This window comes from Petromyzon marinus, chromosome 40 (genome assembly GCF_048934315.1).
Source record: "Petromyzon marinus isolate PM22_M1 ecotype Great Lakes invasive population chromosome 40, UKy_Petmar_22M1.pri1.0, whole genome shotgun sequence".
NCBI classification, from domain to species: domain Eukaryota; kingdom Metazoa; phylum Chordata; class Hyperoartia; order Petromyzontiformes; family Petromyzontidae; genus Petromyzon; species Petromyzon marinus.
The window spans coordinates 9,495,961-9,508,858 of NC_133706.1; the positions used below are offsets into that span (position 1 = coordinate 9,495,961).

General features: G+C 52.8%; 1 protein-coding gene across 2 annotated transcripts in view; it reads left to right on the forward strand.

Annotated features, from left to right (window-relative positions):
- The window catches only part of LOC116950762 (E3 ubiquitin-protein ligase NEDD4-like), a 126,190-nt gene that overhangs the window by 40,485 nt on the left and 72,807 nt on the right, over positions 1 to 12,898 (forward strand). For both annotated transcript variants that reach the window (XM_032968802.2, XM_076073108.1), the window contains exons 4-5: positions 1,804 to 1,842; positions 10,952 to 11,005. In XM_032968802.2, the coding sequence (XP_032824693.1) occupies positions 1,804 to 1,842; positions 10,952 to 11,005 (93 nt within the window). The remainder of the gene's footprint in view (positions 1 to 1,803; positions 1,843 to 10,951; positions 11,006 to 12,898) is intronic.

Sequence of the window (12,898 nt, forward strand, 5' to 3'; positions counted from 1 at the left end):
ACGACGTTTTGATCACAGCAACAAGCAATCGTCATCAGGTGAGGACAAATCACAGCAGGGAAACTCAGCAGTTTCAAACTCAGCCGTTTCCCTGCTGTGATTGTCTCACCTGATGACGGTCGCTTGTGTTGTGATCGAAACGTGGTGATCTATTAATTTTCTACCCACGTGACTTTACCGAAAGAACCAAAGGGTACGTAATCGATTTTTGCATCGAATTGCGAACGCAATTGCAGACGGCAACGGATCATCGTGCCGCGCGTAAACTGTCAGCGATCCTCCTATTTGCTGTTGTGATCACTGTTATTATTATTACCGTTATTCGTTACGTAATTGTTTATCGCAGTCTCGCATGTAGCGAGCGATTGATCGGCGAGGGTCCTGACCCGCACGCCGTCCCCGGCGAGTCCGTCGCTCTGTGGGTCGCGTCCGTGGTGACAGCGCAGCCTCGACGTGCCACTTGTGTGCTCTTCCACTCCGTCCGAACGCACGACCAGCATCACGCGCGATGCCGAGTCACGTGCGCTCGCGCGCCCCCTACGCGAACACCGCCCGAACAGTTACGCTAACACGCAGAGACACCAGGAGACAGACGCACACAGCCAAACATCCCCCCCCGCGCGTAGACTTTGACAGGGTGTCGGGGCGAGCGCTGTTCGCGAGCACTTCGGATGCGCCGACTAACAACACGACAGCCGCCGGTGACGTCACCATGCCGCTTGTGCCAGGCTAGGTGCGCTTTGAGGTCACGTGAAGTGTCAAATGTCCGAGGACAGGAGATCACGAGACAGACGAACGGATGCACCAAACACACACGCACACTTGCACGCACACACACCCATGAAGGCCGGAACGGTACACGAGAATGTTGGTGGCCAGCACCACTCCCGATCGCCTTTGTCTTCCCAGTGGCGATGTTTACACACCGCACCAGGTACTCATTGGTGGCTGAGTCGACCTAGGGGAGGCCCAGCACCGGTTCAGATAATCGTCACTGCTGCTGTTGGCCGTTTAGCGGGAATCGAACTCGTGCAGCTCGCTAACCGCTACACCACCGCTCCCCACCAAACACACACATACTTATACATGTGTGGTGGGCGACATCCGAAACACGCCGAGTAGAAGGCTTCTTGTTTATTAAGAGCACACGGGGCGATACATCACTTAACGCAGCTACGCATAGGCGATCCTAACACGCAGCCCATCCCCGGCATACGCTACGCTCGCTGTCCGACTAGCGCAGCGACGGCGAGGGTCTTGCAGAAGATCGGCCACGTGGTCGGAGACGGAGAGAGATGATGACGAGGAGCGACGCAGCCAGGACCCAGGACCATCAACAGCAAACAAACCTCTGGTTCGGCCCCCCTTATATAGGCCCCGGCGTGGCCAAGCCCCGCCTCTGGCCACGCCCCCTTCCAGAACCTTCGAGCAGGTTCCCGGAGCCTCTGGACTAACTCCGCCTTTCACCTTCACCCCAGACACGCCCCCCTCGTAATAAGGCGTTACGCAATAACCCAATATCCGCAATTACCCCTTTCAGGCCGACAGGTGTCACCCTGTCATTACACATGCACACAAACCCAAATGGCGTTGCTAGCGAGTGCGGAGTCGGTGCAACTGCACGAGGTATCCACGGTCCAGAGAAGTCCATGGCGCCGGGCGATGAAGAGGGGGTTGGAATTAGGCAGGCGGAGAGGTCCATCTCATTTAATTCCTTGCATCAGTGCCCATGCCAACCGTGCTATGCCACTCCTCACACGTGTGTGTGTGTGTGTGTGCGCGTATTTCGGTGTTTCTTTACAGACACTGAACCCAAAATGGAATGAGGAGTTCCACTTCAGGGTAAGCGTTTGGTTCGTCATCGTGATCCCCCTCGCACGGGCTGCGATTCCTTGACACAGGGCAAGGGGAGGGTTGTAAAGGCCATTCAAATGAACGGTAAAACAAGGAGAGGAGACGCGTTGACCGCGCAGTGAAATAAAACACGTTTATCTTGCAGATACCTCGCGCGGATGTTGCCGCGAACATGACACCGCCAATACGTGGACGAGATAACCATGGAGCTTAACCTCTTCCATTTTGTAACTCACGTTACATGTAACAATTTCACAGCATTATCTCGGTGATATGGCCCAGCGCAAGCGCTCACATCATAGATCGATAAACAAATGGGTACTTTATGCCATGCATACATATGCCGTGTGTGCGTGCGTGTGTACGCCGGGCGATGATGTGGCCAAGTCGGAGCGCATTCACCCCTTGTTGCAGAGGTTCGTGGTTCGGTTCCGGCGGGCCACCCTGGTTAATACGATAATGCACGCGGTCTGCCAGCCAGTGGATGTTAAAGAGACTGTGATGTCGTTCGAAGAAAGGTCGGCCGTTGTGTGCCGGCGTGACTGTCGACATTTTCCTTACTTCCAAAAATTATCCTCACAGGACAAAAAATTGGCAAGCACAGAGCAATAGCCCCCCCCCCCCCCACGGCTCCGTCCCCTTCCACCGCCCCCCTCCCCCTACTGCATAGACTCCCAACGTAGCGTGCTGCGTAACGTGGCGCCGTATAAAGTTCGACAAATCTCCACCAGATCGAACACAGCTGCCACTTCCCCGGGCTCTGCGGAATTCGTAACGCGCAACGGAGCCGTGGCAAGCCACAGCCGCGGCAAGCAACAGGCACGCGCCACGAGAGAAGGCAAGCCAGACGCCGGCGCGTGCAAACTGCCCAAGCTCCGTGGGCCCTGTAATTGGCATGTTTGGCACAAACTGCGTTAAGTGAGTCGGGGGGGGAACTGGAGTAGGGTTAAGCCACCTGGCGAACGGTGAAAGTGATCTCATCAACCAGCAGTGGATAGATCATGGTTGGTTTTTTTTGTATCATGTTGATGATGATGATGGTGGCGGTGGAGGTCGATTCGAATCAAAAGGCGCTCGGCTTCGTGAGCGGTGCCTTCGACACCGTTGCAGCTCATCACTCCCTCCTCCAGTGGGTGAATGCCACCTGGTGGGCGATGTGGGCGATGCTCCGCTGTGCCTCTTTACCAAGGGCCCCCCACGTGCCTCTTTACCAAGGGCCCCCCACCGTGCCTCTTTACCAAGGGCCCCCCCCGTGCCTCTTTACCAAGGGCCCCCCACGTGCCTCTTTACCAAGGGCCCCCCACGTGCCTCTTTACCAAGGCCCCCCCACGTGCCTCTTTGCCAAGGGGTCCCCCACCACCCCCGACTGGGTTCTTGACCCGCACTCTCGGGTTACTTTTGATTTACGCAGGAAAGCCTCGCCGAGCCTCATGGCTCTTTTTCAGGAGGGTCCTGCCTACGTTTGTCGCCAGTCGGGGGGGGGGGGGACGATTTATCGTTATGCAGGACGTAGGCGATGCTGGCCTACTCTTGCGACTGATGTCACGAGATCTTGAACGTCCGCCGAGACGCAGATATCGCGTATTGTAGTTTTCATACTTATCACACCGCGCAGTATTAATCAGGGCGGCCGCTGGATTGTAACCTGTGAGGCTCTGCGACAACGAGCGGCGAAAACGCCACCGCTCAATATTCTTACGCTGCCAGCGCTCCGCGTTTTGCCCTGTCGGCATTCTTTTAATTTCTCGCTGTGATAATTGCCCTTTAGGGAATGATTTTACACTAACGGAAAATAATCGATTGTCGAAACCACAACATCCGGTGCGCGTATCACGAACTTAAGAACGTTTGAATATGTTGATTAAACGATCCATGCCTGGGCATCGCACGCAACAGGTTACTTGGTGCTGCTGCTGCTACGTTGGTAGCAACGGTGCAGAAGAGCAGTCAACAACAACAAAAAAATGTCAACGCATTCATCAAGAACACTGTGCCCTTAATTATTTATACATTTTGTAAATTTGTATTATCAAGTTTATTTTCACCACCAAATGGAATGCCTCCTCGTCCCCTCGCCCCCCCACCCACCCTCCCTCCCTCCCTCCACATTTCAATGCGTTTTTCTGAACCGGGATCACGAATTTACACCCACGTGCAGATTTTTTGCAGCCCCGCCGGGGATGAAACTCACGAGGGGCTCGGCACTGAAAGCTCTGCACGGATATATTCGCACCTCCGATTAGCGCGGTTGGCTACGTACGGTGCGAAAGAAGTTCAGCGTACGTACATACACGGATCTGTTGCTCTGCCGCCATCTCCTGGACAACTTCTCTGACAGGTGAAGTGATGAAGGATTTTCGTGCCGCAAAAATCCCCATCGGTACCACGAAGATTTTTTTGCCGGCTCTGGGTGGCACCGATTCTGCTCTTGTCCACGGATTACCTGCAAGTATAATGTCCATGGGACTCGACTGACAGACTCGTACGGTGGCTGTGTTCATGGGGACGTCTGGTGGTCGGTGAACGTGCAAGTGGTCGTGCTGGCCACAGGGTGGAGCGGTGTGCAGTGTGAACGCAGTGGAAACTCGAAACGCTGCTTCCCATCAAAAACACTGTTTTGAATTAACCAGGTAAGGCCCCACTGAGCTGCGTAGCTCTTTTTTGAGAACCGACCTGGCCACAATTGACAGGTCAACGAAGTGGCCAGTCACGTGGAAATATATGGCAACAGCCAAATACTCTGAAGGCGTAATACTGATTTTAAATGTGGAGGGAAAAAAACGGAGGACCCGTTGAAAAATCCACGCGACCACGGGGGGAGAGAGAGACACGCAAACTCCAAATATACAGCAGCAGGCGTCAGGGTCGGGATCGAACCCACGATCTCCTGCATAGCAGGCGAGGAAGTTAACATCTCCGAGCCAATGCCTCCAACCTCGTGACCGTGCAGGTTCCCCCTCGTCGTCGTCACGACGATGAGCAAGAGGAATTACACGATGCACCCCTGCCATAAGATGGGACGAATTATGATGATTCGTGGTTGCGAGTTGATTCAATAATGCATATACATGCATATACTCGACCCCGTCACAGTAACGTAGAACGCCCGCCACTGTAAGCAGGAGACGAGCCCCGTATCAATGCTCCTTTGAGTAGGAGATCGCTTTGGATCGAAGATAATTGGGGGCAGCAGGGAGCTCTAGGGAGCAGCAACGGCTCTGATGGAACGGCCGCGTGAGGTCTTCTCCACGAAGCGACGGCGAACCGCACAGCAGCAGCAGCAGCAGAGAGCGGGCAAGGGAGTGGGGGAAAGGGAGCGGGCAAGGGTGCGGGCAAGGGGACGAGGGAAAGGGGCAGGGAAGCGGGGGAAAGGGAGCGAGCGAGGCGGGTGTTGAAAAATAAAACCCGGGAGAGGTTGCGAAACGAAGTCCGCACGTACAAGGAGTAGCAGCAAACACGCCCTGGTGCTGGCAGCTCATAAAGAGCGCGCTGGTGTCCCTGCCGTGTTTACGCGCCGCTCGGCCACTGAGACTCGCTTTTGGTCGGGATATGTTTGGCGCAGGGGGGGGGGGGGGGGCAGCATATCCCATGAGTGGTATTGTTATGTAAACAATAAGTGGGGGGGGGGGCTGGTTAAACGCCGGGGGTGGGAATAGAGGGGCAGGGTTAGGAGTGAGTTGTCAGTGTGGAGGGGTCAGTTGTCAGTGGCTTGTTGTCGAGTTGGTTCGGGTTTAGGGCTTCGGCTAGGATGTGGATGGCTAGTTAGGGTTAGTGTCAGTGGGAAGGCTAGTGTTGGTGACTAGTTAGTTAGAGTTAGTGTCAGTGGGAAGGCTTTTGTTGGTGACTAGTTAGTTAGTGTCAGTGGGAGGGCTAGTGTTGGTGACTAGTTAGTTAGGGTTAGGGTTAGTGTCAGTGGGAGGGCTAGTGTTGGTGACTAGTTAGTTAGGGTTAGTGTTAGTGGGAGGGCTAGTGTTGGTGGCTAGTTAGTTAGTGTTAGTGGGAGGGCTAGTGTTAATAACTAGTTAGTTAGGGTTAGTGTTAGTAGGAGGGCTAGTGTTGGTGAATAGTTAGTTAGGCTTAATGTCAGTGGGAGGGCTAGTGTTGGTGACTAGTTAGTTAGGGTTAGTGTCAGTGGGAGGGCTAGTTAGTTAGGGTTAGCGGCAGTGGGAGGGCTAGTGTTGGTGACTAGTTAGTTAGGATTAGTGTTAATGGGAGGGCTAGTGTTGGTGACTAGTTAGGGTTAGTGGGAGGGCTACTGTTGGTGACTAGTTAGGGTTAGTGTTAGTGGGAGGGCTAGTGTTGGCGGCTAGTTAGTTAGGGTTAGTGTCAGTGGGAGGGCTAGTGTTGGTGGATAGTTAGTTAGGGTTAGTGTCAGTGGGAGGGAGAGTGTTGGTGGCTAGTTAGTGTTAGTGGGAAGGCTAGTGTTGGTGACTAGTTAGTTAGTGTTAGTGGGAGGGCTAGTGTTGGTGGTTAGTTAGTTAGGGTTAGCGTCAGTGGGAGGGCTAGTGTTGGTGACTAGTTAGTTAGTGTCAGTAGGAGGGCTAGTGTTGGTGACTAGTTAGGGTTAGTGTCAGTGGGAGGGCTACTGTTGGTGACTAGTTAGTTAGGGTTAGTGTTAGTAGAAGGGCTCGTGTTTGTGACTAGTTAGTTCGGGTTAGTGTCAGTGGGAGGGCTAGTGTTGGTGGCTAGTTAGTTAGGGTTAGTGTCAGTGGGAGGGCTAGTGTTGGTGGCTAATTAGTTAGGGTTAATGTCAGTGGGAGGGCTACTGTTGGTTACTAGTTAGTTAGGGTTAGTGTCAGTGGGAGGGCTAGTGTTGGTGGCTAGTTAGTTAGGGTTAGCGACAGTGAGAGGGCTAGTTAGTTAGGGTTAGTGTCAGTGGGAGGGCTAGTGTTGGTGGCTAGTTAGTTAGTGTTAGTGTCAGCGGGAGCGAGAGTAGATGCTCATGCCTGATGCACAAATGGAAAATTGAAAATTTTCCAGTAGTGTGCGACTGTGGTCATCCAGAACAGACCGTGCAACATGATTGTAACGACGATCCGCAAATAGGAAGGAGACATCGCAGCGATGCACTCCGCTACTGCTCCTGACGCGGTTATTTGCCTTCACCGCCTAAATGTGGAATTGGAGTTATTATTCTGCGTCTGCAGCAGCAGCCATACAAAAAAGAAGTGAAATAAGAAGTGGAAGGGCGAGTGTTGGTGGCTATTCGGCGAGCTGATTATACGGAGGGCTCGTGTTTGTTTGGATAATGTAGTTACCTTGACGATAACCACACTGGCTTTGGCGGTTCTTAGTTAAAAACCACAAAAAAGATGGGCTGAGTTAAAACCGAAATAACAAACGAGGAACAAACACCTGAGCTGAATGGGACAACAACAAAAAAACACTCCATTGTCCCACTTGTGAGCAAATAGAAAAATACATGTTCTATTTTTAGTGGCGTTATGAAGAAGAACACACGGAGTCACGGGCGGAGCCACAGGGGGGGCTGGGGGGGGGCTTAGCCCCCCCTGAAATGTTGGGAAAGTCGGTAATCGGGATAACCGGATATCCGGCTGCTGCAAAATGCTGCAGGCTGCCACCTTGTGCTGCCACCTTGTGTGCTGCCCTGCAGGCTGCCACCTTGTGTGCTGCCCTGCAGGCTGCCACCTTGTGTGCTGCCCTGCAGGCTGCCACCTTGTGTGCTGCCACCTTGTGTGCTGCCCTGCAGGCTGCCACCTTGTGTGATGCCACCTTGTGTGCTGCCCTGCAGGCTGCCACCTTGTGTGATGCCACCTTGTGTGCTGCCCTGCAGGCTGCCACCTTGTGTGCTGCCCTGCAGGCCGTCACCTTGTGTGCTGCCCTGCAGGCTGCCACCTTGTGTGCTGCCACCTTGTGTGCTGCCCTGCAGGCTGCCACCTTGTGTGCTGCCACCTTGTGTGCTGCCCTGCAGGCTGCCACCTTGTGTGATGCCACCTTGTGTGCTGCCCTGCAGGCTGCCACCTTGTGTGCTGCCCTGCAGGCCGTCACCTTGTGTGCTGCCCTGCAGGCTGCCACCTTGTGTGCTGCCACCTTGTGTGCTGCCCTGCAGGCTGCCACCTTGTGTGCTGCCCTGCAGGCCGTCACCTTGTGTGCTGCCCTGCAGGCTGCCACCTTGTGCTGCCCTGCAGGCTGCTTGAGCGGCAGCCTTTTGAACTCCGACCTATTAATAAACTCCGCGTTCAAATCCAATAAAATTTGTTTTATACATTTGTGGCGCCCATTGGAAAACATAAACACTGGATATCTCACAATATTGAAGTCAGCCCCCCCCCCCCCCCCAAAGTCAAAATCCTGGCTCCGCCCCTGCACGGAGTAGAGAACGTGCAGATGACAGAGACGTCACATTGCCTGTGAAGAAACCCAAGTGGGCTTGGGCCTGACACGTCACTGGAAGAGATGATGGGCAGTGGCTGGGAGTAACGACGGAGTGCCCGGCAGGCAGCCAAGGCCCGCGCGTCTGTCGTGGAGACGGAGCGATGAAGTCGTCCAGTGGTGGAGTCCAGTGGCAGCTTCAGGGCCGCGTTTGAGTCCCCGCGTTTCGCCACCGCCGGGAGTCGCCCCGCTGCTGATGAGCCCCCACGGCCCGAAAACGGCAAGCGGACGGGCAGCAAGTGGCGCTATCGAAGGCGCAGGAGATAAAGAGTTGCCGCGTTCCTTCAGCGGAGCAAAAGTTGTTAGGAACTCTGTGTAAAGTAAAAAAAGAAAGGAAAGAGACGACGGGGAACGGACATCCTGAAGTGGAGCGGTGCGAGGGAAGAGACTGATGAGAGACGCGTGGGTGACCTGCGGTGTGGTGGTCGTGTTGGTGGTGAGAACACAGCGTGGTGGATGATATGACACGGCCGGAGTCCGTGGTGGACTGAGAATCAATGAGCGAAGTTCGCGGTCGCAGTGACCACGGTCGGAGCAAGAGAGGAGTGACCAGGAGGCGACTGACCGCCCGGCGAGTGGGCCAGCGAGCGACTCGAGTTCTGGATCATCGATCACCCTGGCTGCTACACTAAGTTGAACTCTATCGGGAGAAGGGAGGTAGGAACGGGGTGCGGGGGAGGGGGGGCGTTCCTCCCCAGATATGGCAGCAGCGTCCCAACTTTTCAATTTGCGTTCGTTGTGCAAAATCATTCCGGAGCGTTGACGAAGGTTTTGGTACGCAAGAGAAAGCCACGCTTCTTCGACGCCTCCTTAGTCAGATGACTAAGACAGCCGTCGTTCCCTGACATGTCAGAGGGGTTAACGGCTTGGTTGAGTGTTGTGGGCAAGGTTTAGGGGGAGGGGGGGGGGTGAGCCTGCAAGTTTGTTTATTTTGTGTTTAGTTCGTTGTCTTTCCCCGCACCTCCGATTAGCACGGTTGCCTACGTGCGATGCGAAAGAAGTTCAAAATACATACAGTTTAACACGTAGGCTTTCGCGACCAATATGATCCATAATAGAGTTTTTTTTTGGGTTAGAACGCGTAAATAATACACGTACATCCAAGCCCCCCGCCCTCTCCCCACCATCCCTGACCGCCTGCCCGACTTCCACCGCCACTCGCCCCGTTTCCATCGGCCACTTGGCGCGATTCGGGGCTCTTCCAGGGGAGGGCCGTCTCACGTCGTTGCCCTGGACGGGTGCCTGCCGTGTGGCGGGGCCGGTTATTGCTGACGAGTTGCAACAGGTGGATCCTTGCCCCCCTCCTCCGTCCCCCCCCCCCCCCCCGCAGGCTGATACGCACCCAACTTAAGCACAGCCACAAACGCGTGCAACTCTGGTTTTAATGCCACGGACGCAAATATATTTTTTGTTGAAATAAAAGTCCGCGTTCTCGTTCCCGGCTTTGAATCCGCAAGTGGCTCTCGAGTGCGGCGCGTTGTCTAGGCCCAGTCGCCAAAGACCAATGAAAAAGAAAAGTCATCATCGCATTCAATTTGGCGCTGCACTTAAATCGGCTGAATTCCAGCCCCTGAGAATGAAAGTACCGGATTGTCTGTCATGCGACGAGCATTATTGTCGTATGGCAGACTGAGAGTGGGGAGTGCTGCCCTCTCAGAGGTAGCTCTGTGGTGTCCGCTTCCGCGGGTCCCGGCCTCTCGTGTGAAGGGTTCGGGCTGCTCTGTGAGAGATCGGAGTGGACACTTAGTGTCATGACGCGATGCCCATAGTGCATTCGGGTTTAAATTTGGGGAAATTGACAATAATAATAATAATCACTTTCCCCCACAAGTTTCTTTTTATTGGAACGATAAATGTAATTCATTCTGGTTTTGATGAATTAAAAATGTGTGAGTTTGGCAGTATCGCATAAAAAAATACGGTATGAGTCAAACTTTAAGCTTGTAGCTGCCACTCCACAATACTGCGAACATATTTTTTACATTTCAATTTTCACTCCTGCCCTCTGAAATGACAAACGTGTTTTATTGGGATTTTTTTTTAGTTGGCATTCGTCAGCTTTTCTGGATGTTTCGGTGTAATGCATTTATCTCACGGCATAATTTGGGTCACGCAGGTGGTGACATTTCCAGAAGGAATGGTTCCGCTGTGAGTCTTGCAGCAATTGCTTAAAGATGCACGGCTCGGGCAAATCCCATGACATCGTGGTCCAAATTTGAAAAATTGCTTGCAAACGACGTACGTGATTGGGGAAACAAAGCGATCGTTATCCCCCCTTACTGAAAACATGATTGATACTTTCATGAAGAAGTCTTCAGATTCAGTGGACCTTTCCTGGGTAAAAAAATATTATCATCATAATAACAACAATAGCAGTGAACACAATGGACTTTCCATCCAGAGGTCACCCGGTTCTTCTAGATCTCTCTCGACGTGGAAACTATTTATTTAGCGAATGCTTTTACACGTGACTTTAACACAGAGCACGAGATACACAAGGGAAATGTATTAATTACATGTGTATGTATTTCGATGTTATATGCGAGTGGATGTGAGCCCACGCCACAGAGCAGATGTGACAGCCTCCTCCTCTAGCACGTGCCGGAGGGCGAAATTAAAACATTGGTTAAGATTGTTAAAATGATTGTGCAGAGTTGAGTTAGGGTCACCGGGTCACTCATCGTCCTGTTCTCGTCGTCTCCAGGTGGACCCACACAACCATGGTCTCCTGTTCGAAGTGTTTGATGAAAATCGACTGGTAAGTCACGGACGGACGACTTCATATTCTTTGGGTCTTTCGGTAAAGCCACGTAGATAGGTTCAAGGAAAGAAACCAAAAGAACGCGGCGTCTCGATCGCCGCTTGTGTTGCGATCGAAACGTCGTCGTTTTTTTGTTGTCTTCTTTGAACCTACCTAAGTGAAAAAATATTGACTTAAAGCTTTCGCGACTGCAGGGATTCATATCCTTTGGGTCTTTCGGTAAAGTCACGCGGATAGGTGGAAAGAAAATAACAAAACACTACGACGTTTCGATCACAACACAAGCAATCGTCGCATTGCGGTTGTGGGGAATTGAAGCGGTTGTGGGGAATTGAAGCGGTTGTGGAGAATTGAAGCGGTTATTGGGAATTGAAGCGGTTGTGGAGAATTGAAGCGGTTATTGGGAATTGAAGCGGTTGTGGAGAATTGAAGCGGTTATTGGGAATTGAAGCGGTTGTGGGGGATTGAAACGGTTATGGGGAATTGAAGCGGTTGTGGAGAATTGAAGCGGTTATAGGGAATTGAAGCGGTTGTGGGGGATTGAAGCGGTTATGGGGAATTGAAGCGGTTGTGGGGGATTGAAGCGGTTGTGTGGAATTGAAGCGGTTGTGGGGGATTGAAGCGGTTATGGAGAATTGAAGCGGTTATGGGGGATTGAAGCGGTTGTGTGGAATTGAAGCGGTTGTGGGGGATTGAAGCGGTTATGGGGAAGTGAAGTGGTCACGGGGAATTTAAGCGTCTTCCCCGCCACCGGCACACTTGACCGCTGTATTCGTGAAACGTCGGAGGGGTTGGTTAAGGGCGGGGGCCACAGAAGGTGAGGCGAGGGCGGTACGGGGAGAAGAGGAAACGGCGGCGGATTTTGGCGAAGCTGTGCAACAAAATAAAAAAGTCGAAAAATGCCCCGTGCGTGAATCTAAAACAGCGGCTGTGTTCTTTTTTTTCTTCTTCCGCTGCCTGTTTTCTTTTTCTGTCGGTTTGGCAGCCTACCCCCCCCCTCCTCCCCATTTCAAAAAAATAAATTTTGTATTAAATTTTTTTTCATATTTGAAAAATGTTTTTCCACCGCTGCGTGGACGCGGTCCTGCCGTGCCGTAGGTGGCACTGCGGTGGCGGGCGGGGGGGGGGGGGGCGACTCGACTCGGAATCAGAATCTGTATTGAGACTGGAGGAGGAATCTGATGAGCTGTAAAGCTCTTTTTCACAGATCTCCAACGTTACAACAACAAACAGTACAAAAACATGATAGTCGTGCAGAGTACAAGAAAGACAAACAAATCACCCAAACAAACCAATACAACACTAAACCATCCCCAGCCTACCAGGCGAAGCCCATTGTGGTATTAACTAATTTTTCAGAAGCGACCTGCCACCTTGATAGGCGTGTAGGATGAACAATAAACCTTGCCCCCCCCCCCCCCTGCCACTCCCACCGCCACTAAAACTCACCATGAACAGAGATGGAATGTGAACCAGCTGAATGGACTTTTGAATGAATGTGCTGCAACCGTGACAACTCTTGCTTTGCATTGGCTGTCGTGGGTAAAAATAGTCGCCGGTAAAAATGCATCCTCTTATCCACGGAGCTAAAACTGAGGCTCCTTGTGTGCCCTCTCCCCTCGGCTCGCAATGTAAGTGTGTTGAAGTTTTTTAGTACTGTACGTAGCCAACCGCGCTCATCGGAGTCGCGGGAGGAGGCCAACAAACGAATCCAGATTTAAAAGTGGCTTCCCAAAATCGGAAGTGAGAGCGTTCCAGACGGCCGCGGAAGCGCATCTGAAAGCGCGCGCGATGCGGTGACCGTCTTTGTTCGATGGCCAGCCAGAAGCCGCTGCCGCGAGGATGACCGGAGTGTCGCGTGATGATTTATGCTCCATGACGAGATCAGCG